Raw genomic sequence first — 27854 nt, forward strand, 5'->3', positions numbered from 1 at the left:
GCTTTCGTGACTGCAGGGATTCATATTCTTGGTTCTTTCGGTAAAGTCACGTAGAAGGGAAACACTAAAATAATAAAAAAATATTTTTTTAGTATTTTATTGTTTCCCTTATTTTATTGTTTCCCTTCTACGTTATTATTTTATTGTTTCCCTTCTACGTGACTTTCCCGAAAGAAACAAGAATATGTATCCCCCGTATAGCCTTAACAGAATTTAGGGGCTAAGTGTTGTTTAGCGCGTAGCACCTGTGAAGGCCGGAACGGCACACGAGGGGGTGGGTGGCCAGCACCACGCCCGATCGCCTTTGTCTCCCCACACACTCACGCACACACAGAGGAGGAGGTGGGGAGGATGGTGGGGGGGTGAGAGTTGGTGGCTGTGTAATGTCTCGTTGAGCCTAGAGGATGCCGATTGCAATTCCGCCCGTGTGTGTGTGTGTCTGTGTGTGTGTCTGTGTGTGTGTGTCTGTGTGTGTCTGTGTGTGTGTGTCTGTGTGTGTGTGTGTGTGTCTGTGTGCTGTGTGTGTGTGTGTCTGTGTGTATGTGTGTGTCTGTGTGTATGTGTGTGTCTGTGTGTGTGTGTCTGTGTGTGTGTCTGTGTGTGTGTGTGTCTGTGTGTGTGTGTCTGTGTGTGTGTGTGTCTGTGTGTGTGTGTCTGTGTGTGTGTGCCTGTGTGTGTGTGTGTCTGTCTGTGTGTGTGTCTGTGTGTGTGTGTCTGTGTGTATGTCTGTGTGTGTGTCTGTGTGTGTGTGTCTGTGTGTGTCTGTGTGTGTGTCTGTGTGTGTGTCTGTGTGTGTGTGTCTGTGTGTGTCTGTGTGTGTGTCTGTGTCTGTGTGTGTGTGTGTGTCTGCGTGTGTCTGTGTGTGTGTCTGTGTGTGTGTCTGTGTGTGTGTGGGGAGCGATAGTGTAGCGGTTAGCGCGCTGCGCTATGAACCTGGCGACCCGGGTTCGATTCCCGCTCACGGCCAACACCAGTGACGATTATCTTAACCGGTCCCGGGCCTCCCCTAGGTCGACTCAGCCTCAAATGAGTACCTGGTGCGGTGTGTAAACATTGCCACTAGGGAGACAAAGGCGGTCGGGCGTGGTGCTGGCCACCCACCCCCTCGTGTACCGTTCCGGCCTTCATAGGTGCTCGCTAACAGCACTTGCCCCTACAGTCTGTTAAGGCTATATGGGGGATCTTTGTCTGTGTGTGTCTGTGTGTGTCTGCGTGTGTGTCTGTGTGTGTCTCTGTGTGTGTCTGTGTGTGTGTCTGTGTGTGTGTCTGGTCGTCTGTAGCTACGTCCACGTACCCATCCATCCATCTTGACTGTTGCTGATGATGATGATAGTTATAATATCGATCATGCTGTTGATGATAGTTATAATATCGATCATGCTGTTGATGATGATGATAGTTATAATATCGATCATGCTGCTGCTGCTGTTGATGATTATTATAATAATCATTATTATTCTGCTGCTGTTGCTTCTTCGAATGCTGCTTTTGCCTTTGGTGCTGCTGCTGCTGCTCATTCTACTGCTGCTGCTTCCGTTGTTGCTGATACTGCTGCTGATACTGCTGCTGATACTGCTGCTGATCATTCTGTTGCTAATCATTCTGCTGCCGATGCTGGTGGTGATTTTGCTGCTGCTGCTGCTGCCTACTTTGTTGCTGATGTCGACGATGCTGTTGCTGCTATGCCCCGAACTGATTGCATCAACCTATGGTGGTAACCAAGGCAGCAGCAGCAGCAGCGGAAGCAGCAGCGGCAGCAGCAATCTGTGAACGTGCAGTGGAGTTGCCGTGTGTGCGTGCGGGGAGCGGTGGCGCAGCGGTTAGCACTACGAACCCGGCGACCCGAGTTCGATTCCCGCTCACGGCCGCCGCCAACACCGTTGACGATTATCCGAACCGGTCCTGGGCCTCCCTTTTGTCTCTGTATGCGAATTTATGATTACGTGTGTGCGTACGTGTGTGTGTACATGTGTACGTGTGTGTGTACATGTGTGCATGCGTGTGTGCGTGCGTGTGTGCGTGTGTACGTGCGTGCGTGTGTGCGTACGTGTGTGCGTGCGTGCGTGCGTGTGTGCGTGCGTGCGTGTGTGCATGCGTGCGTGTGTGCATGCGTGCGTGCGTATGTTCCTTTGGGGAGCGGTGGTGTAGCGGTTATGCGCTAGGAATCCAGCGACCCGAGTTCGATTCCCGCTCGCGGCCAACACCAGTGACGATTATCTGAACTGGTCTCGGGCCTCCCCTAGGTCGACTCAGCCTCGAATTAGTACCTGGGCGCGGTGTGTGGTAAACATCGCCACTGGGGGGAGACAAAGGCGGTCGGGGCGGGGTTGCTCGTCAAACCAACGCCTCGCGTTGCCGTGCATTTCTAGACGCTGCTCGCGAACAGCACTTGCTCCGACAGTCTGACGAGGCTATGCGGGGGAGCTTTGTACGTATGTATGTGTGCGAGCGAGCGAGTGGCCTCTTAATAGGAGTCAATGCACGGATCACGTGAGAACGCACGCACACCATCAACCGCCACTAACACACGCACGATGGTTTGCACACACGTGTGCGTGCGTGCGCGTGGGTGACCAGACATAGCTGCGCGTACACACAGACACATCGGTACGCAAGTAGATGCACGTGAATCGTGTATACCTGGTGCGATGCGTCAATATCGCCACTGGGGAGACAAAGGCGGCCGGGCGTGGTCCTGGCCACCCACTCCCTCGTGTGCCGTGCCGGCCTTCATAGGTGCTACGCATTAACAGTACTTGCCCCAACATTCTGTTAAGGCTCTATGGGGGATCTTTGTCTTTGTTGTGCGTGTGTGTGTGCGCGTATGTGTGTATATGTGTGCATGCACGCGTGTGTGTATGGGTGTGCGTGCGCGTGTGTGTGCGTGCGCGTGTGCGTGTATGTGTGTGTGCGTGTGTGTGCGTGCGTGTGCGCGTGTATGTGTGTGTGTGTGTGCGTGTGTGTGCGTGTGTGTGCGCGTGTGTGTGCGTGTGCGTGTGCGCGTGTATGTGTGTGTCCGCACGTGTGTGCCCTGAATCAAGTTCTCAAATGCGGCGAGTGGACGGTCTCAGCCCCGTTGCAAATGAGGGCTCAAACGAACCCATCGCGTGAAGTTTGGTTTTGCACACTTTGCTTGGGCTGCATTCCAACGGCGAGAATTAAAAGTCGTGAGCACAGCGACGGAGATGTCCCCCCACACGTAGCCCTGAGCAGACTGCCGGGACAAGTGCTGTTTGCGAGCAAGCGGCACCGATGCAGGCCGGTGAATCTCATGAATTGTGGACTGTCTTTTCAGAATTCACACCTCACCACCAACGAGATCGATGACATTATTCTGGTAAGAACATATATTTATATTTATTTAAAGATAATAACGTGACGTCGTGCCTAAGGTACGGGCGCAGCCCCGCAGCAATTGCTGGCACTGCCTCGTCTTCATGCCCGTCCGTGGGTCCTCCTCCTGGCGACTCCGAGTCGTCCTCTCTCTCTCTCTGAGTCGTCCTCTCTCTCTGAGTCGTCCTCTCTCTCTCTGAGTCGTCCTCTCTCTCTCTGAGTCGTCCTCTCTCTCTGAGTCGTCCTCTCTCTCTGAGTCGTCCTCTCTCTCTCTCTGAGTCGTCCTCTCTCTCTCTGAGTCGTCCTCTCTCTCTGAGTCGTCCTCTCTCTCTCTGAGTCGTCCTCTCTCTCTGAGTCGCCCTCTCTCTCTGAGTCGTCCTCTCTCTCTGAGTCGTCCTCTCTCTCTCTCTGAGTCGTCCTCTCTCTCTCTGAGTCGTCCTCTCTCTCTCTGAGTCGTCCTCTCTCTCTCTGAGTCGTCCTCTCTCTCTCTGAGTCGTCCTCTATCTGAGTCGTCCTCTCTCTCTGAGTCGTCCTCTCTATCTGAGTCGTCCTTTCTCTCTGAGTCGTCCTTTCTCTCTGAGTCGTCCTCTCTCTGAGTCGTCCTCTCTCTCTGAGTCGTCCTCTCTCTCTGAGTCGTCCTCTCTCTCTGAGTCGTCCTCTCTCTGAGTCGTCCTCTCTCTGAGTCGTCCTCTCTCTCTCTGAGTCGTCCTCTCTCTCTCTGAGTCGTCCTCTCTCTCTGAGTCGTCCTCTCTCTCTGAGTCGTCCTCTCTCTCTCTCTGAGTCGTCCTCTCTCTCTCTCTGAGTCGTCCTCTCTCTCTCTCTGAGTCGTCCTCTCTCTCTCTCTGAGTCGTCCTCTCTCTCTGAGTCGTCCTCTCTCTCTCTGAGTCGTCCTCTCTCTCTCTGAGTCGTCCTCTCTCTCTGAGTCGTCCTCTCTCTCTGAGTCGCTCTCTCTCTGAGTCGTCCTCTCTCTCTCTGAGTCGTCCTCTCTCTCTGAGTCGCCCTCTCTCTCTGAGTCGTCCTCTCTCTCTGAGTCGTCCTCTCTCTCTGAGTCGTCCTCTCTCTCTGAGTCGTCCTCTCTCTCTCTGAGTCGTACTCTCTCTCTGAGTCGCCCTCTCTCTCTGAGTCGTCCTCTCTCTCTGAGTCGTCCTCTCTCTCTGAGTCACCCTCTCTCTCTCTCTGAGTCGTCCTCTCTCTCAGAGTTGCCCTCTCTCTCTCTGAGTCGTCCTCTCTGAGTCGTCCTTTCTCTCTGAGTCGTCCTCTCTCTCTGAGTCGCCCTCTCTCTCTGAGTCGTCCTCTCACTGAGTCGCCCTCTCTCTCTGAGTCGTCCTCTCACTGAGTCGCCCTCTCTCTCTGAGTCGCTCTCTCTCTCTGAGTCGCTCTCTCTCTCTCTGCGTCGTCCTCTCTCTCTGAGTCGTCCCCTCTCTCTGAGTCGTCCTCTCTCTCTCTGAGTCGTCCTCTCTCTCTCCGAGTCGCCCTCTCTCCGAGTCGTTCTTTCTCTCTCCGAGAGCGATGAGTGAGTACTGTGCGGTGGTGGCGACCGTGGCATTACAAGTTGAAAGTTTTGTTCTCACGGCGCACGTCACTTTTGATTTGAAATGGAGAAATTCACTCTGGTATTTGTTTTTTGCACCACGATTCCACACACGCATTGACACACACACATACCTACACTCACCACACTCACCACTCACCACACTCACCACTCACTCATACATACACTCACCACTCACCACACACACATACACTCACCACACTCACCACTCACCACACACACATACATACACTCACCACATACACTCACCACTCACCACACACACATACACTCACCACACTCACCACTCACCACACTCACCACTCACCACACACTCATACATACACTCACCACACACACATACACTCACCACACTCACCACTCACCACACACACATACACTCACCACACTCACCACTCACCACACTCACCACTCACCACACTCACCACACTCACCACTCACACATACATACACTCTCCACACTCACCACTCGCCACTCACTACACACACCACTCACCACACTCACCACTCACCACACTCACCACTCACCACACTCATCACTCACCACACTCACACTCACCACACTCACCACTCACCACACTCACCACTCACTCATACATACACTCACCACTCACCACACACACATACACTCACCACACTCACCACTCACCACACACACATACACCCACCACACTCACCACTCACCACACTCACCACTCACACATACATACACTCGCCACACTCACCACTCACCACTCACTACACACACCACTCACCACACTCACCACTCACCACACTCACCACACTCACCACTCACCACACTCATCACACTCACCACTTACCACTCACCACACTCACCACTAACCACACTCATCACTCACCACACTCATCACTCACTACACTCACACTCACCACACTCACCACACGCACACACACCACTCACCACACTCACCACACACACCACTCACCACACTCATCACTCACCACACTCACAACACTCACCACTCACCACACGCACACTCACCACTGACCACACTCACCACTCACACACACATACACTCACCACACTCACCACACTCACCACTCACCACACACACCACTCACCACACACACCAATCACCACACACACATACATCCACTCACCACTCACCACACACACCACTCACCACACACACACTCGCCAAACTCACCACACTCACCACACTCACCACTCATACACTCACCACACTCACCACACTCGCCAATCATACACTCACCACCCTCACCACTCACCACACACACACTCACCACACTCACCACACTCACCACACTCACCACTCATACACTCACCACACTCACCACACTCGCCAATCATACACTCACCACCCTCACCACTCACCACACACACACTCACCACACTCACCACACTCACCACACTCACTACTCATAAACTCACCACACTCACCACACTCGCCACTCATACACTCACCACACTCACCACTCACCACACACACACTCACCAAACTCACCACACTCACCACACTCGCCACTCATACACTCACCACACTCACCACTCACCAAACTCACCAAACTCACCAAACTCACCACACTCACCACACTCACCACACTCACCACACTCACTACTCATAAACTCACCACACTCACCACACTCGCCACTCATACACTCACCACACTCACCACTCACCACACACACACTCACCAAACTCACCACACTCACCACACTCGCCACTCATACACTCACCACACTCACCACACTCACCACACTCACTACTCATAAACTCACCACACTCACCACACTCGCCACTCATACACTCACCACACTCACCACTCACCACACACACACTCACCAAACTCACCACACTCACCACACTCGCCACTCATACACTCACCACACTCACCACTCACCAAACTCACCAAACTCACCAAACTCACCACACTCACCACACTCACCACACTCACCACACTCACTACTCATAAACTCACCACACTCACCACACTCGCCACTCATACACTCACCACACTCACCACTCACCACACACACACTCACCAAACTCACCACACTCACCACACTCGCCACTCATACACTCACCACACTCACCACACTCACCACACTCACCACACTCACCACACTCACCACACTCACCACACTCACCACACACACACCACACTCACCACACTCACCACACTCACCACACTCACCACTCACCACACTCACCACACTCACCACACTCACCACTCACCACAATCACCACTCACCACACTCACCACACTCACCACACTCACCACACTCACCACTCACCACACTCACCACACTCACCACACTCACCACTCACCACAATCACCACTCACCACACTCACCACACTCACCACACTCACCACACTCACCACACTCACCACACTCACCACACTCACCACACACACACCACACTCACCACACTCACCACACTCACCACTCACCACACTCACCACACTCACCACACTCACCACTCACCACACTCACCAAACTCACCACACTCACCACACTCACCACACTCACCACACTCACCACACTCACCACACTCACCACACTCACCACACTCACCACACTCACCACACTCACCACACTCACCACACTCACCACACTCACCACACTCACCACTCACCACAATCACCACTCACCACACTCACCACACTCACCACACTCACCACACTCACCACTCACCACACTCACCACACTCACCACAATCACCACTCACCACAATCACCACTCACCACACTCACCACACTCACCACACTCACCACACTCACCACACTCACCACACTCACCACACACACACCACACTCACCACACTCACCACACTCACCACACTCACCACTCACCACACTCACCACACTCACCACACTCACCACTCACCACACTCACCAAACTCACCACACTCACCACACTCACCACACTCACCACACTCACCACACTCACCACACACACACCACACTCACCACACTCACCACACTCACCACACTCACCACTCACCACACTCACCACACTCACCACACTCACCACTCACCACAATCACCACTCACCACACTCACCACACTCACCACACTCACCACACTCACCACACTCACCACACTCACCACTCACCACACTCACCACACTCACCACACTCACCACTCACCACAATCACCACTCACCACACTCACCACACTCACCACACTCACCACACTCACCACACTCACCACACTCACCACACTCACCACACACACACCACACTCACCACACTCACCACACTCACCACACTCACCACTCACCACACTCACCACACTCACCACACTCACCACTCACCACACTCACCAAACTCACCACACTCACCACACTCACCACACTCACCACACTCACCACACTCACCACACTCACCAAACTCACCACACTCACCACACTCACCACACTCACCACACTCACCACACTCACCAAACTCACCAAACTCACCACACTCACCACACTCACCACACTCACCACACTCACCACACTCACCACACTCGCCACTCATACACTCACCACACTCACCACACTCACCACTCACCACACTCACCACACTCACCACACTCACCAAACTCACCAAACTCACCACAATCACCACTCACCACACTCACCACACTCACCACACTCACCACACTCACCACACTCACCACACTCACCACACTCACCACACTCACCACACAGGCCATCGCTCCACTACTGGACAATAACCATCCCTCTCCCGCGCTCTGTGACTTCTTTTGCAAGGTAAGGGGGGGGGGGTTCAGCTACTGGGGGGCTCTGCCTGTGTGGGATATGGCGTGTGGACCCCTGTGAGTGTTGTGGTTGACCCCTGTGAGTGTTGCGATTGACCTTGTGAGTGTTGCGGTTGACCCCTGTAACTGTTGTGGTTGGACCCTGTGAGTGTTGTGGTTGACCCCTGTGAGTGTTGTGGTTGACCCTGTGAGTGTTGTGGTTGACCCTTGTGACTGTTGTGGTTGACCCCTGTGACTGTTGAGGTTGACCCTGTGAGTGTTGTGGTTGACCCTGTGTGTAGTGTTGTGGTTGTCCCCTCTGAGTGTTGTGGTTGACCCTATAGGTGTTGTGGTTGACACCTGTGAGTGTTGCGGTTGACCCCTGTGAGTTTTGTGGTTGGACCCTGTGAGTGTTGTGTTTGACCCTGTGAGTGTTGTGGCTGACCCTGTGAGTGTTGTGGTTGACCCTGTGAGTGTTGTGGTTGCCCCTGTGACTGTTGTGGCTGACCCTGTGAGTGTTGTGTTTGACCACTGTGAGTGTTGTGGTCGCCCCCTGTTAGTGTTGTGGTTGACCCTGTGTGTAGTGTTGTGGTTGTACCCTCTGAGTGTTGTGGTTGACCCCTGTGAGTGTAGTGTTTTACCACAGTGAGTGTTGTGGTCGCCCCCTGTGAGTGTAGTGTTTGACCACTGTGAGTGTTGTGGGTGACCCTGTGAGTGTTGTGGTTGACTCTGTGTGTAGTGTTGTTGTTGACCCTGTGTGTAGTGTTGTGGTTGTCCCCTCTGAGTGTTGTGGTTGACCCTGTGAGTGTAGTGTTTGACCACTGTGAGTGTTGTGGTTGACCCTGTGAGTGTTGTGGTTGACCCTGTGTATGTAGTGGTGTGGTTAGCCCCTGTGAGTGTTTTGGTTGACCCTGTGAGTGTTGTGGTTTGTCCCCTCTGAGTGTTGTGCTTGCACTGTGTGTATATTGTTGTGGTTGACACTGTGTATATTGTTGTGGTTGACACTGTGAGTATATTGTTGTGGTTGAGCCCTGTGAGTGTTGTGGATATCCCTGTGTGTGTTGTGGTTGACCCTGTGTGTGGAGCGTTGTAGTTTACCCCGTTGTGTGTGGAGCGTTGTGGTTAACCCTGTGTGCCCGTGTGTGTTGTGGCCAGCACTGCGTGGCGTGCCCGCGGTCGAAGGTCATCACTGAAGTCTTCACGCCAGTCGTGCAGAGAATCCTCAAGCACAACGTGGTGAGTGAGTGAGCAAGCGAAAGAGTGATGGAATGACTGAGCGAGCAACTGAGCGATCGAGCGAGCAACTGAGCGATCGAGCGAGCAACTGAGCAATTGAGCGAGCAACTGAGCGATCGAGCGAGCAACTGAGCGATCGAGCGAACAATTGAGCGATCGAGCGAGGAACTGAGTGATCGAGCGAGCAACTGAGCGATCGAGCAAGGAATTGAGCGATCGAGCAAGCGATTGTGCGAGAAATTGAGCGAGCGAGCACTCGAGCGAGCGATTGAGAGAGCGATTGAGTGAGCAGAGAGCGATTGAGTGAGCAGCGAGCGAGCAGGCAATCGAGTGAATGAGCATTGGGCCATCGGGCGAGCGAGCCATCGAGAGAGCGATGGAGCGAGCAGAGCGATCAAGCGGTGGAGTGGGCAGTCGAGCGATGGAGCAAACGAGCGAGTGGTGGATTCTCGGAGCGTGGCGAGCGAGCGAGAATGTTGTTGTCGCTGCAAGCGAAGAGCTGCTCGTGTGGTGATGGCGATTATTACGACTGATAATGTTGGTGTTGGTGCTGCTGTCATTGGTGGTGCACTTGATGATGATGATGAAGTCATAAGCACCAACAACTACGGTGCAAACGTGTCTGTGTGTGTGTTCGTGTGTGTGTGTTTTCGTGTGTGAGTGTGTTTTCGTGTGTGAGTGTGTGTTCGTGTGTGTGTGTGTGTTCGTGTGAGTGTGTTCGTGTGTGTGTGTCTTCGTGTGTGTGTTCGTGTGTGAGTATGTGTTCGTGTGTGAGTGTGTGAGTGTGTTCATGTGTGAGTGTGTTCGTGTGTGTGTCTTCGTGTGTGTGTTCGTGTGTGAGTGTGTGTTCGTGTGCGAGTGTGTTCGTGTGCGAGTGTGTTCGTGTGTGTGTGTCTTCGTGTGTGAGTGTGTGTTCGAGTGTGTGTTCGTGTGTGTGTCTTCGTGTGTGTGTGTGTTCGTGTGTGTGTGTTCGTGTGTGTGTGTGTGTTCGTGTGTGTGTTCGTGTGTGTGTGTGTTCGTGTGTGTGTGTGTTCGTGTGTGTGTGTGTTCGTGTGTGTGTGTGTTCGTGTGTGTGTGTGAGTGTGTGTTCGTGTGTGAGTGTGTGTTCGTGTGTGAGTGTGTGTGTTCGTGTGTGAGTGTGTGTGTTCGTGTGTGTGTAGTGGTTAGCGGTAGTGTAGCGGTTAGCGCGCCCCGCTACGAATCCGGCGACCCGGGTTCGATTCCCGCTCACGGCCAACACCAGTGACGATTATCTTAACCGGTCCCGGGCCTCCCCTAGGTCGACTCAGCCGCGGTGTGTAAACATCGCGGCTAGGGAGACAAAGGCGGCCGGGCGCGGTGCTGGCCACCCCACCCCCTCGTGTGCCGTTCCGGCCTTCATAGGTGCTCGCTAACAGCACTTGCCCCTACAGTCTGTTAAGGCTACACGGGGGATCTTTGTCTTTTTTTTGTGTGCGCGTGCATAGGACTTCCTCAAGAGCCCGTGCCTGCGCCTCTTCACGCAGGAGTACCTCCTCGCTCTCAACGAGCTCAAAAGCGGCGCGGCCGTTGTGCGTGGCTTCGTGCAGAGGTAACGCGTCGCCCCCCACGCCCCCCCTCATCCTCCACTCGGCCCCCCCCCCCTCCCCGTCACGTTCCCTCCCCCACCTCTTCACCCCCCCTCCGACTCGGCTGCCCCCACCCAGGGTAGCGAGGCAGCAGTCACTAGGCCAGGCTGGCACCCAAGAAGCTTTCTCCCAACCTCGTTTATTTCTAGTGCTTGTTGTTGTTGTTTGTGACTTGTCATTCCTTTTGGTTGTGGCGGCGGCGGCGGCCGTGGTAGCGGTGGCGGCGGTGGTGGCGGTGGTGGAGGCGGCGGTGGTTGCGGTGGTGGCGGTCGTGGTAGCGGAGTTGGCGGTGGTGGTGGCGGTGGTGGTGGTGGTGGCAGTGGTGGTAGTGGCGGCGGTGGTGGTGGTGGTGGTGGTGGCGGTGGTGGTGGTGGTGGTAGTGGCGGTGGTGGTGGTGGCGGTGGTGGTGGTGGTGGCAGTGGTGGTAGTGGCGGCGGTGGTGGTGGTGGTAGTGGCGGTGGTGGCGGTAGTGGTGGTGGTGGCGGCGGTAGTGGCGGTAATCCAGCGCTGTAGAGGCAGTAGCAGCGAGGGTTTGCGGATCACCGCACGAATGTTGTGAAACTCCCTTCCCCGTGAGTGAGCGTCGATGGTCGAGGAGGAGGAGGAGGGAGCCGTACCCCCGGGTTACGCTGAAGAGCGAGCGGAATGTTTCTGGCGGCGTTTGGCCGTGCGTCACCGTTGGGTGGTGGACGTCCACAGCGCTAAAGGAATCTTCATGCCGGCGAGGAATGTGATGAGCTATGAAGCCCCGGTAGCCGACGCTTCTGGACATTTGTTCGGTGACTGCCACGGGGAGCCACGGTGCGGCGAGGGGGGAGCCGTGAGGGTTGGCGAGCCACCGTTGGCATAACGCCGGTGGCTGGTGATGCTTAGTATCAATTTTTTTTCCGGGGCTCAACTTTCAAAAAAAGTCAATCAATGTTTTTTTTTTTTACGGTGCCCCCCACCCCCCACTGCTTTCTCCTTAGTTAAAAAAACCTAAAACTTAAAATGTGAGAATTCGTCTGTAACGGCGAAACCATGAATAAATAAACAACGGCATTGCGCAAAGTCTGGATTCGGTCAAATTGCCAAAAATGTGCGCGAGCTATAATTATTTAAACAAATAAATAACGGGCCGAAACTTGCTTCCACATGCGTGAAGACACACGCACACACTCACGCGCGTGCGTGTGTGTGTGCGTGAAGACACACGCACACACACACACTCACGCACGCACACACTCATGCGCGTGCGTGAGTGCGTGCGTGAAGACACACGCACACACACACTCACGCACGCACACACTCACGCGCGTGCGTGTGTGTGTGCGTGAAGACACACGCACACACACACTCACGCGCGTGCGTGCGTGCGCGCGTCCACCCACACGCTACGCCGCTCGTTGCAGGAGCTTCGCGGTTCGAACCCTGGCGGCCGCCCCGGTTAATACCGCGGCGAAAGATTGTCCTCAGTGTATATCTATGGCTCTATGTGCATCTCTATGTGTCGTGTCGCTGTTCCTCCTCCTCCTCCTCCGTTAAAGGAGCGCCGACTACCGCAGCAGGGTTACTGCACGGTCCGTAGTTTGTGTTACATGTCCACGGTCGCACTGCCCTGGCTTGCCTTTAACGTAGCGCTGGGTACCTCTATGGGCCCCTGCGCATCTCCGTGGCTCTCTACGAATCTGTGCCTCTATGGGTTGGCTCTATGGGTTGGCTCTATGGCCCTTAGTCAATCGGGATGCATCGGCACGATCGCACTCTGGATTGTCTCTAATGCATCTCCGTGAGTCTCGATACGGTGTATCTCTACGGCTCCATATGTATCTCTATGAATCTCGCACTGATCGTGGTCTGGGTTGCACGTCCCTCGGCCGCACTACCGCGGCCCGTTTTTTAATGCATCTCTATGGGTCTCTGTCTACCTGTATGGGTCTCAATGTATCACCCCGAGCCTCTGTGAATCTCTGCGCGTCCCCACGGGTTCTACTACAAACGGTCAGAGTTTATTGGCCGGGCAGCACAGCAAGCGGGTCCGTGAACTCATCCACGCGTTCTCCTCCCGTTGCGCGTGCGAGCGGTGGCGTTTTCTCCGCGATCTCCAGTTCTTCCCACACAAAGTTAAACTCTCATTATTATTTGTGTTATTTTAATAAAAATAGGAATTCGCCAAACATCCCAGCGCGCGGCGGCTCTCCTGAGTAAATAGAGGACGTTAGTATATATGTGTATTTTTATTTTTAGCAGAGCCAACCACCGTATTCCAAACAGTAATTTTTCTGCATCTGGAAAACGTTACGTGATGTGAGTGCGAGTTCGGGATGGAGCGGTGGCGCAGTGGTTAGCACACCGCACTACGAAACCCGTGTCCCCCAAGTTCAATTCCCAGACACGGCACCTCACGGCTTTGACGGTCCCTCCTCCTCCCCCCTCCTCCCTCCTACCCCTCCCCCTCTTCGCCCCTCTCCCCTTCCCCCTCCTCACTCCCCACTCCCTCCTCCCCCCTCCTCCCTCCTCCCCCTCCTGCCTTCTTTAGGTCTCCCCTCGGTCGCCTCATCCTGCATAGCATTTGGGTGCCACGGTGGCTATGAGATGTTAACTACCTCGCCTGATATACTGGAGGTCGTGGGTTCGATCCCGACTCTGACGCCTGCTGCTGCTGTATATTCGGAGTTTGCGTGTCTCTCTCTCATCATCATCACGATGGCTATGAGATGTTAACTACCTCGCCTGGTATACGGGAGGTCGTGGGTCCGATCCTGACCCTGACGCCTGCTGCTGCTGTATATTCGGAGTTTGCGTGTCTCTCTCTCCCAGTGGTCGTGTGGACTTGTCTCAGGGTCCTCCGGTTTTCCCCCTCACATTTATAATCAACGTCACGCGTTTAGAGTCTTTGGCTACTGCTAGACATGTCCATATGATAAGCCCACTTCGTTGGGGCTATCATTTGTGATGGCCAGGTCGCTTCTGAAAAATAGCTACATAGCTCAGTGGGGCCCTTACTGTAGCTGGTGAAATAAAAACAATGGTTTGGTTTAGTTTGGCCAGAAGGCCGCTCCGGGGAAGCGCGGGAAAAAAATCCACTGTTGTACTGCACTCCTCCCCGCAACTCTACGGCTCCCCCAGCATTCTCCAACCTGCGCCGCCCGGCCAACGGACCGTCTCAACCGTAGCGGCGCCATCCTGACCTCGGGAGTCTCGAGGGATCGGTGAGACTTTTCCTGGATAAATACATTTGACATCATCATCAGCATCATGTTATTTAAAATAATACCACTGATAATAATGATCGGCGTCAACAGCATCAATGACGACGACGACGAGATGTTATAACGAGCTCCGGTGTAAAGTTCGACAGCCCCCTGCAATTTGTCGCTCACCGCCGCGGGCGCCGCAAACTTCAAATCCCGCAACGCAACTGGCATCATATTCTTGGTTCTTTTGGTAAAGTCACCACGTAGAAGGGGAACAATAAAATAATAAAATATAAAACAATAAAATTATCACGACGTTTCGACTGCAACACAAGCAATCATCATCAGGTGTGAAAACCACAGCAAGAAAATGTGAAAAAAGTGGCGTTTGTTTTTTAACGTTAGCACCACGGAGAGCGATTTGGCAGTTTGTTCAGATGGACGAGTCCATCTATGTTCGGAAAAGAGGAGGGGGGAGACGAGAATAATGGATGCGGTCTGAAAGCCACCGTAAGCGTGAACAATCAATTAAGACTCGAAATGGTTGATCAAATCCTTCCAATGATTGCTAAGCCAGAATCCATCTTCTCGGTTGAAATTGTCTCTGTGTTTGTGTATGTGGATGGCCTCATGAACGAATCTCTCATGGTAGCCAGATGGCTTGCAGAGAACCTCTGTCTTGGAGAAGTCAATGTCACGTGAGCCCACTGAATTATAACAGTGATCTGCCACGGCAACAGGCATCGTCGGGGGAAGTCCGCGATCGAACCCACGGGCTCCCTGCGTCGCAGGCGAGCGGGAATACCGTCTCCTCGCGCAACCGGGGCGTCTTGCGCTCGATCTGAATAGCTTCGCGGCTCGTCGGATTTCTCCCGCCCCCCGCCCGCTCTCGCCAGGGCCTGAGCGAAGATTCCGATTTTTGGACTTGGACATCCCGCAAGCGCCGCGCTCGAAGCCGTCCCGGCGGCTTGGTGTCGCGCGCGCGTCTGTGTACCTACCACGTGTCTGTGTACCTACCACGTGTCTGTGTACCTACCACGTGTCTGTGTACCTACCACGTGTCTGTGTACCTACCACACGTCTGTGTACCTACCACGTGTCTGTGTACCTACCACGTGTCTGTGTACCTACCACACGTCTGTGTACCTACCACGTGTCTGTGTACCTACCACGTGTCTGTGTACCTACCACGTGTCTGTGTACCTACCACGTGTCTGTGTACCTACCACGTGTCTGTGTACCTACCACGTGTCTGTGTACCTACCAACTCGTCTGTGTACCTACCACACGTCTGTGTACCTACCACGCGTCTGTGCACCTACCACGCGTCTGTGCACCTACCACGCGTCTGTGCACCTACCACTCGTCTGTGCACCTACCAACTCGTCTGTGTACCTACCACTCGTCTGTGCACCTACCACTCGTCTGTGTACCTACCACTCGTCTGTGTACCTACCACACGTCTGTGTACATACCACTCGTCTGTGTACCTACCACTCGTCTGTGTACCTACCACTCGTCTGTGTACCTACCACACGTCTGTGTACCTACCAACTCGTCTGTGTACCTACCAACTCGTCTGTGTACCTACCACTCGTCTGTGTACCTACCAACTCGTCTGTGTACCTACCACACGTCTGTGTACCTACCAACTCGTCTGTGTACCTACCACTCGTCTGTGTACCTACCACTCGTCTGTGTACCTACCACTCGTCTGTGTACCTACCACGTGTCTGTGTACCTACCACGTGTCTGTGTACCTACCACGTGTCTGTGTACCTACCACACGTCTGTGTACCTACCACGTGTCTGTGTACCTACCACGTGTCTGTGTACCTACCACACGTCTGTGTACCTACCACGTGTCTGTGTACCTACCACGTGTCTGTGTACCTACCACGTATCTGTGTACCTACCACGTGTCTGTGTACCTACCAACTCGTCTGTGTACCTACCACGCGTCTGTGTACCTACCACGCGTCTGTGCACCTACCACGCGTCTGTGCACCTACCACGCGTCTGTGCACCTACCACTCGTCTGTGCACCTACCAACTCGTCTGTGTACCTACCACTCGTCTGTGCACCTACCACTCGTCTGTGTACCTACCACTCGTCTGTGTACCTACCACACGTCTGTGTACATACCACTCGTCTGTGTACCTACCACTCGTCTGTGTACCTACCACTCGTCTGTGTACCTACCACACGTCTGTGTACCTACCAACTCGTCTGTGTACCTACCAACTCGTCTGTGTACCTACCACTCGTCTGTGTACCTACCAACTCGTCTGTGTACCTACCACACGTCTGTGTACCTACCAACTCGTCTGTGTACCTACCACTCGTCTGTGTACCTACCACTCGTCTGTGTACCTACCACGTGTCTGTGCACCTACCACGTGTCTGTGTACCTACCAACTCGTCTGTGCACCTACCACGAGTCTGTGTACCTACCACACGTCTGTGTACCTACCACACGTCTGTGTACCTACCACACGTCTGTGTACCTACCACTCGTCTGTGTACCTACCACTCGTCTGTGTACCTACCACACGTTTGTGTACCTACCACTCGTCTGTGTACCTACCACACGTCTGTGTACCTACCACTCATCTGTGTACCTACCAACTCGTCTGTGTACCTACCACTCGTCTGTGTACCTACCACGCGTCTGTGTACCTACCACACGTCTGTGTACCTACCACTCGTCTGTGTACCTACCACGTGTCTGTGTACCTACCACTCGTCTGTGCACCTACCACTCGTCTGTGTACCTACCACGCGTCTGTGCACCTACCACGTGTCTGTGCACCTACCACGTGTCTGTGCACCTACCACACGTCTGTGTGCCTACCACACGTCTGTGCACCTACCACACGTCTGTGTACCTACCACTCGTCTGTGTACCTACCACTCGTCTGTGTACCTACCACACGTCTGTGTACCTACCACTCGTCTGTGTACCTACCACTCGTCTGTGTACCTACCACACGTCTGTGTACCTACCACTCGTCTGTGTACCTACCACTCGTCTGTGCACCTACCACACGTCTGTGTACCTACCACTCGTCTGTGCACCTACCACTCGTCTGTGCACCTACCACTCGTCTGTGCACCTACCACGCGTCTGTGTACCTACCACATGTCTGTGTACCTACCACGTGTCTGTGCACCTACCACGTGTCTGTGCACCTACCACGTGTCTGTGCACCTACCACACGTCTGTGCACCTACCACACGTCTGTGCACCTACCACGTGTCTGTGTACCTACCACACGTCTGTGTACCTACCACGTGTCTGTGCACCTACCACTCGTCTATGCACCTACCACTCGTCTGTGCACCTACCACTCGTCTGTGCACCTACCACTCGTCTGTGCACCTACCACTCGTCTGTGCACCTACCACTCGTCTGTGCACCTACCACGTGTCTGTGCACCTACCACGCGTCTGTGTACCTACCACACGGCTGTGTACCTACCACGTGTCTGTGCACCTACCACGTGTCTGTGCACCTACCACGTGTCTGTGGACCTACCACGTGTCTGTGCACCTAGCGCGCGTCTAAACGGATGCCTCTTTCACGATTTTTCTTTATTGCGAAGAATGCGGAGAGCGAGAGAGAGAGAGGGGAGGCGAGGGACAGGAGCCACGGGGCTCAGCATCTGCGGTGTGCGACGGTGTGTGTCTGTGCGTCTGTGTGTCTGTGTGTGTGTCTGTGTGTGTGTGTGTGTCTGTGTGTGTGTGTCTGTGTGTGAGTGTGCTCGCGCGCTCAGAGTTTGCTCCATAACTCGCACTCAAGCAGACTCTGGTGCTTGCTTCGAAGAGCGAGGGAGAGAAGTTGCATAACTACCCCCCCCCACCCCCCATCTCAAATCAATACTTGTTTGGAAACGTATCTCTCGGACCGTTTCTTTTCCAGGATCAAAATGATTACAACAATATAGGTTTTACCCCTTTTGAAAATCTTAACACCGGTTTATTTGGCGAGACATCTCGACCCTGACGCCTGCTGCTGCTGCTGCTGTATATTTGGAGTTTGCGTGTCTCTCTCCACGTGGTCGCGTGGATTTTTCTCCGGGTCCTCTGTTTTTTTTACCCACATTTAGATTCGACAACACGCGTTCAGAGGGAGTGAGTGATGGAGTGAGTGATGGAGTGAGGGAGTGAGGGTTTGAGGGTGTGCGGTGAGTGAGTGAGGAAAGTGAGTGAGGGAGGGAGGTGAGGGAGGCGAGGGAGGGAGTGTGGGTGTGAGGGAGTGCGGTGAGTGAGGGAGGAAAGTGAGTGAGGGAGGGAGGCGAGGGAGGAAAGTGAGTGAGGGAGGGGAGGATTTTTTTTTTAAATGTTGGACGAGTTGGTAGGAGGAGGGTAGTGGGGGGTATGGGGAGAGAAGTGAAACTAATCCTGAGGCCGCTTTCTCGTGCCGGGCTGGCTTGGATTAGCCTCTGACGTCAATGCTCCCTAATTCACGTGAGGCCTCACTTCTTTTTGGGGGGGGGGGAGAGGAGGAAGGGGAGGCGTTTGGAACGCGCGGTCACCTACGCACGCACGAGGAGAGAGACTTTGAGAGAGAGGGAGTGAGTGAGAGAGGGCGTGAGAGAGAGAGAGTGGGAGAGAGAGAGGAGTGAGAGAGAGTGAATGAAAGAGAGAGCGAGAGAGAGGGAGAGAGAGGGAGTGAGAGAGAGTGAATGAAAGAGAGAGCGAGAGAGAGCGAGAGACTTTTTGACTTGTAAAAAACTTTTATTGCCGCCGGCAGCAACAGCATTGAAGGCGATACCGATACGAAATGCAGGGTACCGTCCACGCTGATACAGAGGGCTTGTCCGGCCCCCCAGCGTTCGAAGAAGACGCGCTGCACATCACCGACATGTGTGTGATATGCGTGGTCCAGCCGGAGCCGCGCCTTAGGCAGGCCCCTGGACACTGGAAGCACAGAGCAGCCGTCAGTGTCACCTTCCAGCATCTTTTTCCTCGTTCTGTACACCGACATCTTTGCTTCAGCGCAGACGAAGTTGGCGAGGTCATGGCGCTTGTTAGCCAGGTAAGGCACCACCCCATATACGAAGCTGCTGTTGCAGAAGGGCACCCCCAGTTTCCTGAAGATGTCCCCCAAAAAGGCAGAACATTGGTTTGAGCCGCTGGCAGCGTAAGTACTGGTGGGGCAGATCCTCCCTGGCACCGCAGGAAATGCACAAGTCTGTTACCCTTGGCGATATTCGGCTGAGCCACACGGCCGATGGCAACGTGCAGTGTGCCAACCTCCACTGGAGGTTCATAATAAAGGTTTTTGGGTTAGATCGCGTTTATTTATAAATGTGTCGTAACCCTCCACCACCCGACATGGCCAATCAGCAAAAAAAGTGTCACGTTGACAAAAGACAAATAATTCACTACTTCAGCCCACCGGTGTGTTGAAGAGTTAATCCACATTTACAGTTTGAGTACGACGTTTCGCTGGTAAATACATCCAGCATCATCAAGCAATTCGCCAGAATGGTAAAGCCCTCGCTTGCTCCCGGTTTTTTTATATAGAGCAGCAGGGTGACGTCATCAGGACTCCACTGGAGGTCACCGCAGCGTTTGGCTACGGGAGACTTGGACATTTGTTTCCACTGAGGGGCGGCCGCAATGAGGGGAGAGAAATGGTCTCTCCATTTTGTGTCCTGTAGGTCGGCCAGGTCCCAGGAATGCTGCACCTTGACACAGCACGAGTAGAGCGCTGTGTTTGGGGCACTCTTGAGGGGCACGTTCCTGCAGCCTCGGAGCTTCAGTAGCTTGCCGGAGTCGCTGTGGCCAGGGGGCTGCGAGCAGGAGAAGCACAACTCCGGGAAGGAGGAGGAGGGGGGGGGGCGCCACCATCCCCCGGTGCCTCCAGCTTCAGGCGCAGCTCCTTCATGGCACGGAGCGACGTCCCGCAGCAGCTTCTCCCCAGCGAGCATGGAGCGGAGTCCCGCTGTGCTGGCGATCTCAGCTGCGGTCTTCCACTTGTGCTGGTGGGGCCTGCATGTGGTGGAAGACTGTCTGTAGTTCTGCTGATGTGAGGCATAAAGCCAGGGTCCTCTCTCCTCTGATCCCCTGGAAGAGGCCGTTGCAGAACAAGGGGCTCATTCAGGAACTGCGCGAGGTCGTAGGGCGCGTGCGTTCTGCTCCACTCGAAGCTCCGCCACGCGTCCAAGAGGCTCTGGTGATAACCTGGCAGCCTCGTGTAGTTGACCAGGCTCAGGTCCGTCAGGAAGAGCTCCTTTCCGTACCCCAGGCACCACCTTGCATTCCTCAGCAGGGCGAGGGCCGGCAACTTCCAGGGTAGCTCCTCCTGGTCGTACAGCGGCCGCCTGACTGCCCATGAGCCTGAAACTCATGACCCTGGCGGCGACGTCCACCAGACCCTGGCCGCCCTCGCCCACCGGCAGGCAGAGAACGCCCGGCCTGAGCCGGTGCTTCCCGTGCCAGACGAAGTGCGCGAGTAAGCGGTTGACTCTGGTGAGTAGCCAAGCAGGAGGCTGGAGGGCCTTGGTCTTGTGCCACAGCACGGATGCTGCCAGGGTGTTAGTGACGATCACTCGGCCCCTGAATGACATCTGCGGAGCGAGGCATGCCCATGCCAGTAATTTAGCCTCGATTGTGTTGGCCAGCTCGGTCCAGTTGTTAACGTGGAGAGAGCGAGCGAGAGAGAGGGAGTGAGAGGGAGTGAGAGAGAGAGCGAGAGAGTGAGAGAGAGAGAAAGTGAGTGAAAGAGAGAGCGAGAGAGAGTGGTTGAGGGGCCTCCGCGCCGTGCGGGTCATCGGTTGTATTTGACCATACTTCACCTGGTTTGGCGAAGGCGGGGGCGTATGGACGTGTGAGCCGCGAAGTACGGTACAACAGTGGGCTCTGCCGGACTGCCCTATGCTGGTTCCACAGCTCCGCAGCAGCCTGTGACACCCTGGCACGGGCAGTCCGTCCATCGAAATCGCTGGGTGAGAACTCAGGAGAGACACCAGGGTAGGAGTCTCATTGGCACGAGTACCCTGGGGGCACGAGTCTGCTGCCGGTAGCCACGAGTCTGCTGCCGGTAGGCACGAGTCTGCTGCCGGTAGGCACGAGTCTGCTGCCGGTAGGCACGAGTCAGCTGCCGGTAGGCACGAGTCTGCTGCCGGTAGGCACGAGTCTGCTGCCGGTAGGCACGAGTCTGCTGCCGGTAGGCACGAGTCAGCTGCCGGTAGGCACGAGTCTGCTGCCGGTAGGCACGAGTCTGCTGCCGGTAGGCACGAGTCTGCTGCCAGTAGGCACGAGTCTGCTGCCGGTAGGCACGAGTCTGCTGCCAGTAGGCACGAGTCAGCTGCCAGTAGGCACGAGTCAGCTGTCAGTAGGCACGAGTCTGCTGCCAGTAGGCACGAGTCTGCTGCCAGTAGGCACGAGTCTCTGGCAGTAGGCACGAGTCTGCTGCCAGTAGGCACGAGTCTGTTGCCGGTAGGCACGAGTCTGCTGCCAGTAGGCACGAGTCTGCTGCCAGTAGGCACGAGTCTGCTGCCAGTAGGCACGAGTCTGCTGCCGGTAGGCACGAGTCTGCTGCCGGTAGGCACGAGTCAGCTGCCAGTAGGCACGAGTCAGCTGCCAGTAGGCACGAGTCAGCTGCCAGTAGGCACGAGTCTGCTGCCAGTAGGCACGAGTCAGCTGCCAGTAGGCACGAGTCTGCTGCCAGTAGGCACGAGTCAGCTGCCAGTAGGCACGAGTCTGCTGCCGGTAGGCACGAGTCTGCTGCCGGTAGGCACGAGTCAGCTGCCAGTAGGCACGAGTCAGCTGCCAGTAGGCACGAGTCAGCTGCCAGTAGGCACGAGTCTGCTGCCAGTAGGCACGAGTCAGCTGCCAGTAGGCACGAGTCTGCTGCCAGTAGGCACGAGTCTGCTGCCAGTAGGCACGAGTCAGCTGCCAGTAGGCACGAGTCTGCTGCCAGTAGGCACGAGTCAGCTGCCGGTAGGCACGAGTCTGCTGCCGGTAGGCACGAGTCTGCTGCCGGTAGGCACGAGTCTGCTGCCAGTAGGAAAGAGTCGGCCGGCAGCAGGCATCAGTCGGTCATCAGTAGGCGGCGATGATTGCAGCTGCTTTGTGCAATCTGAAAAGGAATAAGACGCGCACACACACACATTATATATGAATAATAATTATTTTTTCGTAGGGCTGATGTAGACGCAGAGCAACAGCTCTGCGTCTACATCAGTGGTCTAGCCAGACAAGCGAGTCAGCAGGAGCCAGCGGAGGAGTAGCGTATCGCCATCGCCGCGATGTCTCCTTCTTCGTGTTTGCGGACCGGGGGATTATTGCGTTGCGCTACGGTCCGTTCTGGATGACCACAATGGCGCACCACCACCACCACCAACACCGCTGCTACTGGAGAGTTTTACATTTTGCCTCTGCGCGTCATCGGGTATCGCCCGCATTTGCTGCTGCCATGGTTTGCGCACTGGATGCGGTCCAGGGTGGACCATGAGCATCCGTCTGCTGCCAGTAGAGGCGTGGGGACTACAGATGCCGCGCGTGCGCGTGCATGGGCGTGTGTACACGCGCGCGACTGCGCTCCGTGATTCCCAGCTGAGTAATTTTGCGGTGTGATTTCGAAATATGATTTGGTAAATTCTGACCACGCCGTGGCCGATGCTCTTCGGAGGGACGTCAGGGGGATGTTTATCGTTTTCCTCGTGAAGCAGATGGCACGCAGCAGCAGCAGCAGCAGTGAATAGTATCCCCCTTGTAGCACGCGACCGCAGTATTATCCAGGGCCGGCCACCCGGAAGCCGAACCGCCGCTCGTTTGGAATGAGCGGCGAAACGCGCCACACCCCCCCCACCTCTCCCCCCCCCACGTCCCCCCCTCTCCCACACCCCCCCCACCTCTCCCCCCCCCCAGGTCCCCCCCTCTCCCACACCCCCCGCACCTCTACCCACCCCCCACGTCCCCCCCGCTCCCACACCCCCCCCCCACCTCTTCCCACCCCCACGTCTCCCCCTCTCCCACACCCCCCCACGTACCCCCACCTCCCACCAACACCGTCTGCTTGAGATTTTCTTGGGAGCAAAAAAAAAAAATGTTGCCCGTCAGTTTCCCCGCCGCCCTGGCTGGGGCCTGCCTCGTGGTGCCTGCAGCGTCAACGCTCGCAAGAGTCACAGGAGGAAGGCCCGAGTGACATCCACGTACAGTGACATGGAATGGGTCACGACGGAGCATAGCGCGGGTTGCTGGCAGGGGAAGGGATCTGCGGTTGCAGCAGCCCTGCCTGTCAGCAGGTCACGTGATAAGCAGAGAGGGGGATGTAGGGCAAAGGATGATAGAGGGAGGGGCACGAGAGGCGAGCCCGGGAACTCGCGAGTAGGTTCCATAAGGTGGGGTGGGGTGGGGGGGGGGGGGGGCGTGGCCGAGGGGCGGAGCGAGGCCACGCCGGGAGGATAAAAGGAGACCCTGAGCGAAGGTTCGGGGCTGTCGCTTGGAGTGGGGTCCCGTCGGCTGCTGGAGTCTTCGTCAACGTCTTCACCTCTCGGCGTTGTCAGTCAGGCAAGTCCGTTAGCTGTCCTGACTGACGTGTAGTTAGCCCCTGTACCCTGTACAGGCGATAATAAGTAGAGTGCCTCCTACTCCTAGTGTCTCTGAGTGTATCTTCACTACACATACATAAGGTCGGTGGGGAGGAGTGGTGGTGGTGGGTGGGTGGGTGGGTGAAGGAGTTGCAGTGAATATTTGTGAATGTTTACGCAGTTGGGTGGCGTGGTGCTCCTTTTGGACGTCACAAAGTGGGTGGGTGGTGGAAATAAATCCGCGATAAAATCTCCCCCCACGTTGAATCGACAATTATTACCGTAATGGTTGCGTTGTCATTCATATGCGGAGTGTGAGGATGCCCGTTACGATTTGTAGTCCAGCCCCTATTCTGTAATCTCGCTCTTTGTCTCACTCCTCCTCTCGCTCCGTCTCTCTTGAGTGTTGCGTGTCGTTTGTGTCTGTGTTGTGTGTCATGTGTGCGCTGTGTGTGTGTGTCGTTGTGTGCTATGTGTGTTCGTGTGTGTGTGTCGTGTCTGTGTGTGTCCACGTGTTGTGTGGTGTGTGTGCGTGTGTTTTTGTTGTGGGGAGCGGTAGTGTAGTGGTTAGCTGCGCTACGAACCTGGCTAGCCGGGTTCGATTCACGCTCACGGCCAACACCTGTGACTATTATCTGAATCGGTCCTGGGCCTCTCCTAGGTCGACTCAGCCTCAAATGAGTACCTGGTGTGGTGTGTAAACATCGCCACTGGGGAGACAAAGGCGGCCGGGTGTGGTGCTGGCCACCCACCCCCTCGTGTGCCGTGCCGGCCTTCATAGGTGCTTCTCACGAACAGCACTTGCCCCAAGAGTCTGCTGAGGCTACACGGGAGATCTTTGTCTGTCCATCAGTCCATCCTATGTCTCTGTGTCTCTACCCAACTGTCCGTCCGTCCACGCGTGTGTCCGCGTGTGTCCGCCCCTCGCTCCATCCGCCTGTCTCGCAGTGCGCCTGTCTGTCTCTTGGCGTGTCCATGTCTCAGCGCGCGTGTCCGCGTTGTCTCGTCCGTGTGTGCGAGCAGCATGCACGGCCCCACAGGGCAGTGTCCGCACCCCCGGGTCCTGTCCAACCTGGTGTCCGTGTGTCTCGCCGCCATCTACTCCTGCTACGAGGAGTTCATCAACAGGTGACGACGACGATGGTGATGGTGGTGGTGATGATGGTCATGATGGTGATGATGATGGTGATCTTGATGGTGATGATGATGGTGATGATGATGGTGGTGATAGTGATGATGATGATGGTCAATCGTTTCGAAATCACTCGGTGCCTTGGCGTGTTATGCAAATCAAAAATCCATCAGCAGTTACTGAAGAATTTCGTAGTTCTTCAGGGTCACCGTCAAAATAGATTTGAGTGAGCGTGACGGACCTAACGATGATCGCAATGACGACGATGATCGCATTGATGACAATGATCGCAATGACGACGATAATCGCAATGACGACGATCATCACGATGACGACGATGATCACGATGACGACGATGATCGCGATAACGACGACGACGATGCCCCTTTGCCGATTCCGTTATTTCCATTTCCTGGCACCACCACCACCACCCACACACGCACACCCCCCCCCCCCCCACGCACACCCCCCCCCCCCCCCCCCCACGCACACACACGCACCCATCCGTACAAACGCCGTCGCCAACCACGCCGCCGCCGCCGCCTTCCCCGTGCCTACCAGCCGGGACAACTCGCCGACGCTCAAGGAGATGTGGAGCGGCTGCCAGCAGAAGGTGGACTGGAGCTACCTCCTGCAGCAGAGGCTGTGGCAGAGCGGCCTCGACTCCTCCTCCTCCGTCGACGAGGCGACCTACGACCCGCGGATTCGCACGTGCGTCCCGCGACCTCCGACCCCGCCGCCGCCGCCCTCCACCACCGCCTCCACCGCCACCACCGCCTCCACCGCCACCACCACCACCACCGGGAAGGAGGCGGAGCTGGTGTCGCTCGACGGGCGGACGCTCCGTACGGCGGAGATCGAGATTCGGTTGGACGACGGAGGAGGAGGAGGAGGAGGGGGGGACGGCAACAATGACGATGGCGGGACGCAGCGGAAGAGGCGGAGCGGCAGCGAGGACAGCCTCATGGCGGCGCCGTGCTGCGCCGAGCTGAGGATCGAGCTCGGGCCGCAGGCGGAGAGGGTGCTCGCCTGCTTCGTGGAGATCCTGCAGACCCTGTGAGGCGGCGGTCGTCGTGGTCGTGGTCATCGTCGGGGGAGGGGGGGGGGTCATCGTCGTGGTCATCGTCGGGGGAGGGGGGGGGTCATCGTCATGGTCATCATCGTCGTGGTCATCGTCGTGGTCATCGTCGTGGTCATCATCGTGGTCATCATCGGTGGGGTTATCGTTGTGGTCATTGTCGTGGTCATCGTCGTGGTCATCATCGCTGGGGTTATCGTTGTGGTCATTGTCGTGGTCATCATCGTGGTCATCATCGTGGTCATCATCGGTGGGGTCATCGTCGTGGTCATCATCGTGGTCATCGTTGTGGTCATTGTCGTGGTCATCATCGTGGTGTCATCATCGTGGTCATCATCGTGGTCATCGTTGTGGTCATCATCGGTGGGGTTATCGTTGTGGTCATTGTCGTGGTCATCGTGGTGTCATCATCGTCGTGGTCATCATCGGTGAGGTCATCGTCGTAGTGTCATCATCATCGTGGTCATCATCGTGGTCATCATCGTGGTCATCATCGTCATGGTGTCATCGTCGGTGGTGTCATCGTCGTGGTCATCGTGGGTGGATGAACGTCGTCATCATTTTTATGATCATCACGGGTGATGTCAACGTGATCGTGGTCATCATCGTCAACATCGTCGTCATGGGTGTTAGTGAACAACGTCATTGTCATTGGCTTCATGGATGGTGCCAACATAATCATCATTGACGTCATCGCCATCGTAACTATGGACGGAGTCGTGACCATCGGCATCACCGTTGTCATTGTCTTCATCGCCATTGTCACCGTGAATGATGTCAACATCGCCTTCATCGCTGTTGCCACGATGTTCACTTTGATAAGTCTTGCCATCATTGTCATCATGGATAGTGTCATCATCATCATCGTCATCATCTTCGATGTCAATCTCACCGTGATTTAATTATCAGCATCATCATCTCTGTCATAGGTATTACCTTGATTGTTATCATCACCACCACTGTCATCATCATCGATGTCATTATCATTGTCATTTGTAAATCATTTTCATCATTGTCACCATCACCGCTGTCATCATAATTATGATCACCCTCATTGTTTTTTGCCAGCTTAAGTGTCATCGTCATCATCATCATGGCTATCATTATTGTTATTGGCCGTATTCACAGTTGTCATCCTCATCATCTGCAATCATAATAATGAATGATGTATTTGTCGAATGCTAATCGCACTTTGTCATCATCACAAACCTCACCTCCTCTTGTCTCGTCGCCAGCTCGGAATATGAGGACTGGAGGCCTGCGCTGGCAAGTCTTCTTCAACCCATCCCCTTCCCAAAAGAGTGAGTGGCTCATCCATCGTCGTGTTCGTCATTGTTTATTTTAGGAACAATCATTCCTACATTTTTGTATTTATTTCTTGACCGGGCAAGATCCCACCCCCGCCCCCCCCCCCCCCCGCTCAACTGAGCTCCGTGAGCTCTTGCTCAGAAGCGACCTGGCCACC

The 27854-nt window shown here is 55.2% G+C and overlaps 1 protein-coding gene across 1 annotated transcript in view; it reads left to right on the plus strand.

Annotated features, from left to right (window-relative positions):
- Nucleotides 1-27854, plus strand: part of LOC116952048 (C-Maf-inducing protein-like) — a 121794-nt gene that overhangs the window by 57949 nt on the left and 35991 nt on the right. The window contains exons 6-12 of the mRNA XM_032971057.2: nucleotides 3296-3337; nucleotides 8565-8627; nucleotides 9770-9850; nucleotides 11317-11420; nucleotides 25203-25307; nucleotides 25873-26367; nucleotides 27625-27690. Coding sequence (XP_032826948.1) covers nucleotides 3296-3337; nucleotides 8565-8627; nucleotides 9770-9850; nucleotides 11317-11420; nucleotides 25203-25307; nucleotides 25873-26367; nucleotides 27625-27690 — 956 coding nt within the window. The remainder of the gene's footprint in view (nucleotides 1-3295; nucleotides 3338-8564; nucleotides 8628-9769; nucleotides 9851-11316; nucleotides 11421-25202; nucleotides 25308-25872; nucleotides 26368-27624; nucleotides 27691-27854) is intronic.

Source organism: Petromyzon marinus, chromosome 45 (assembly GCF_048934315.1).
Source record: "Petromyzon marinus isolate PM22_M1 ecotype Great Lakes invasive population chromosome 45, UKy_Petmar_22M1.pri1.0, whole genome shotgun sequence".
NCBI classification, from domain to species: Eukaryota; Metazoa; Chordata; class Hyperoartia; order Petromyzontiformes; family Petromyzontidae; genus Petromyzon; species Petromyzon marinus.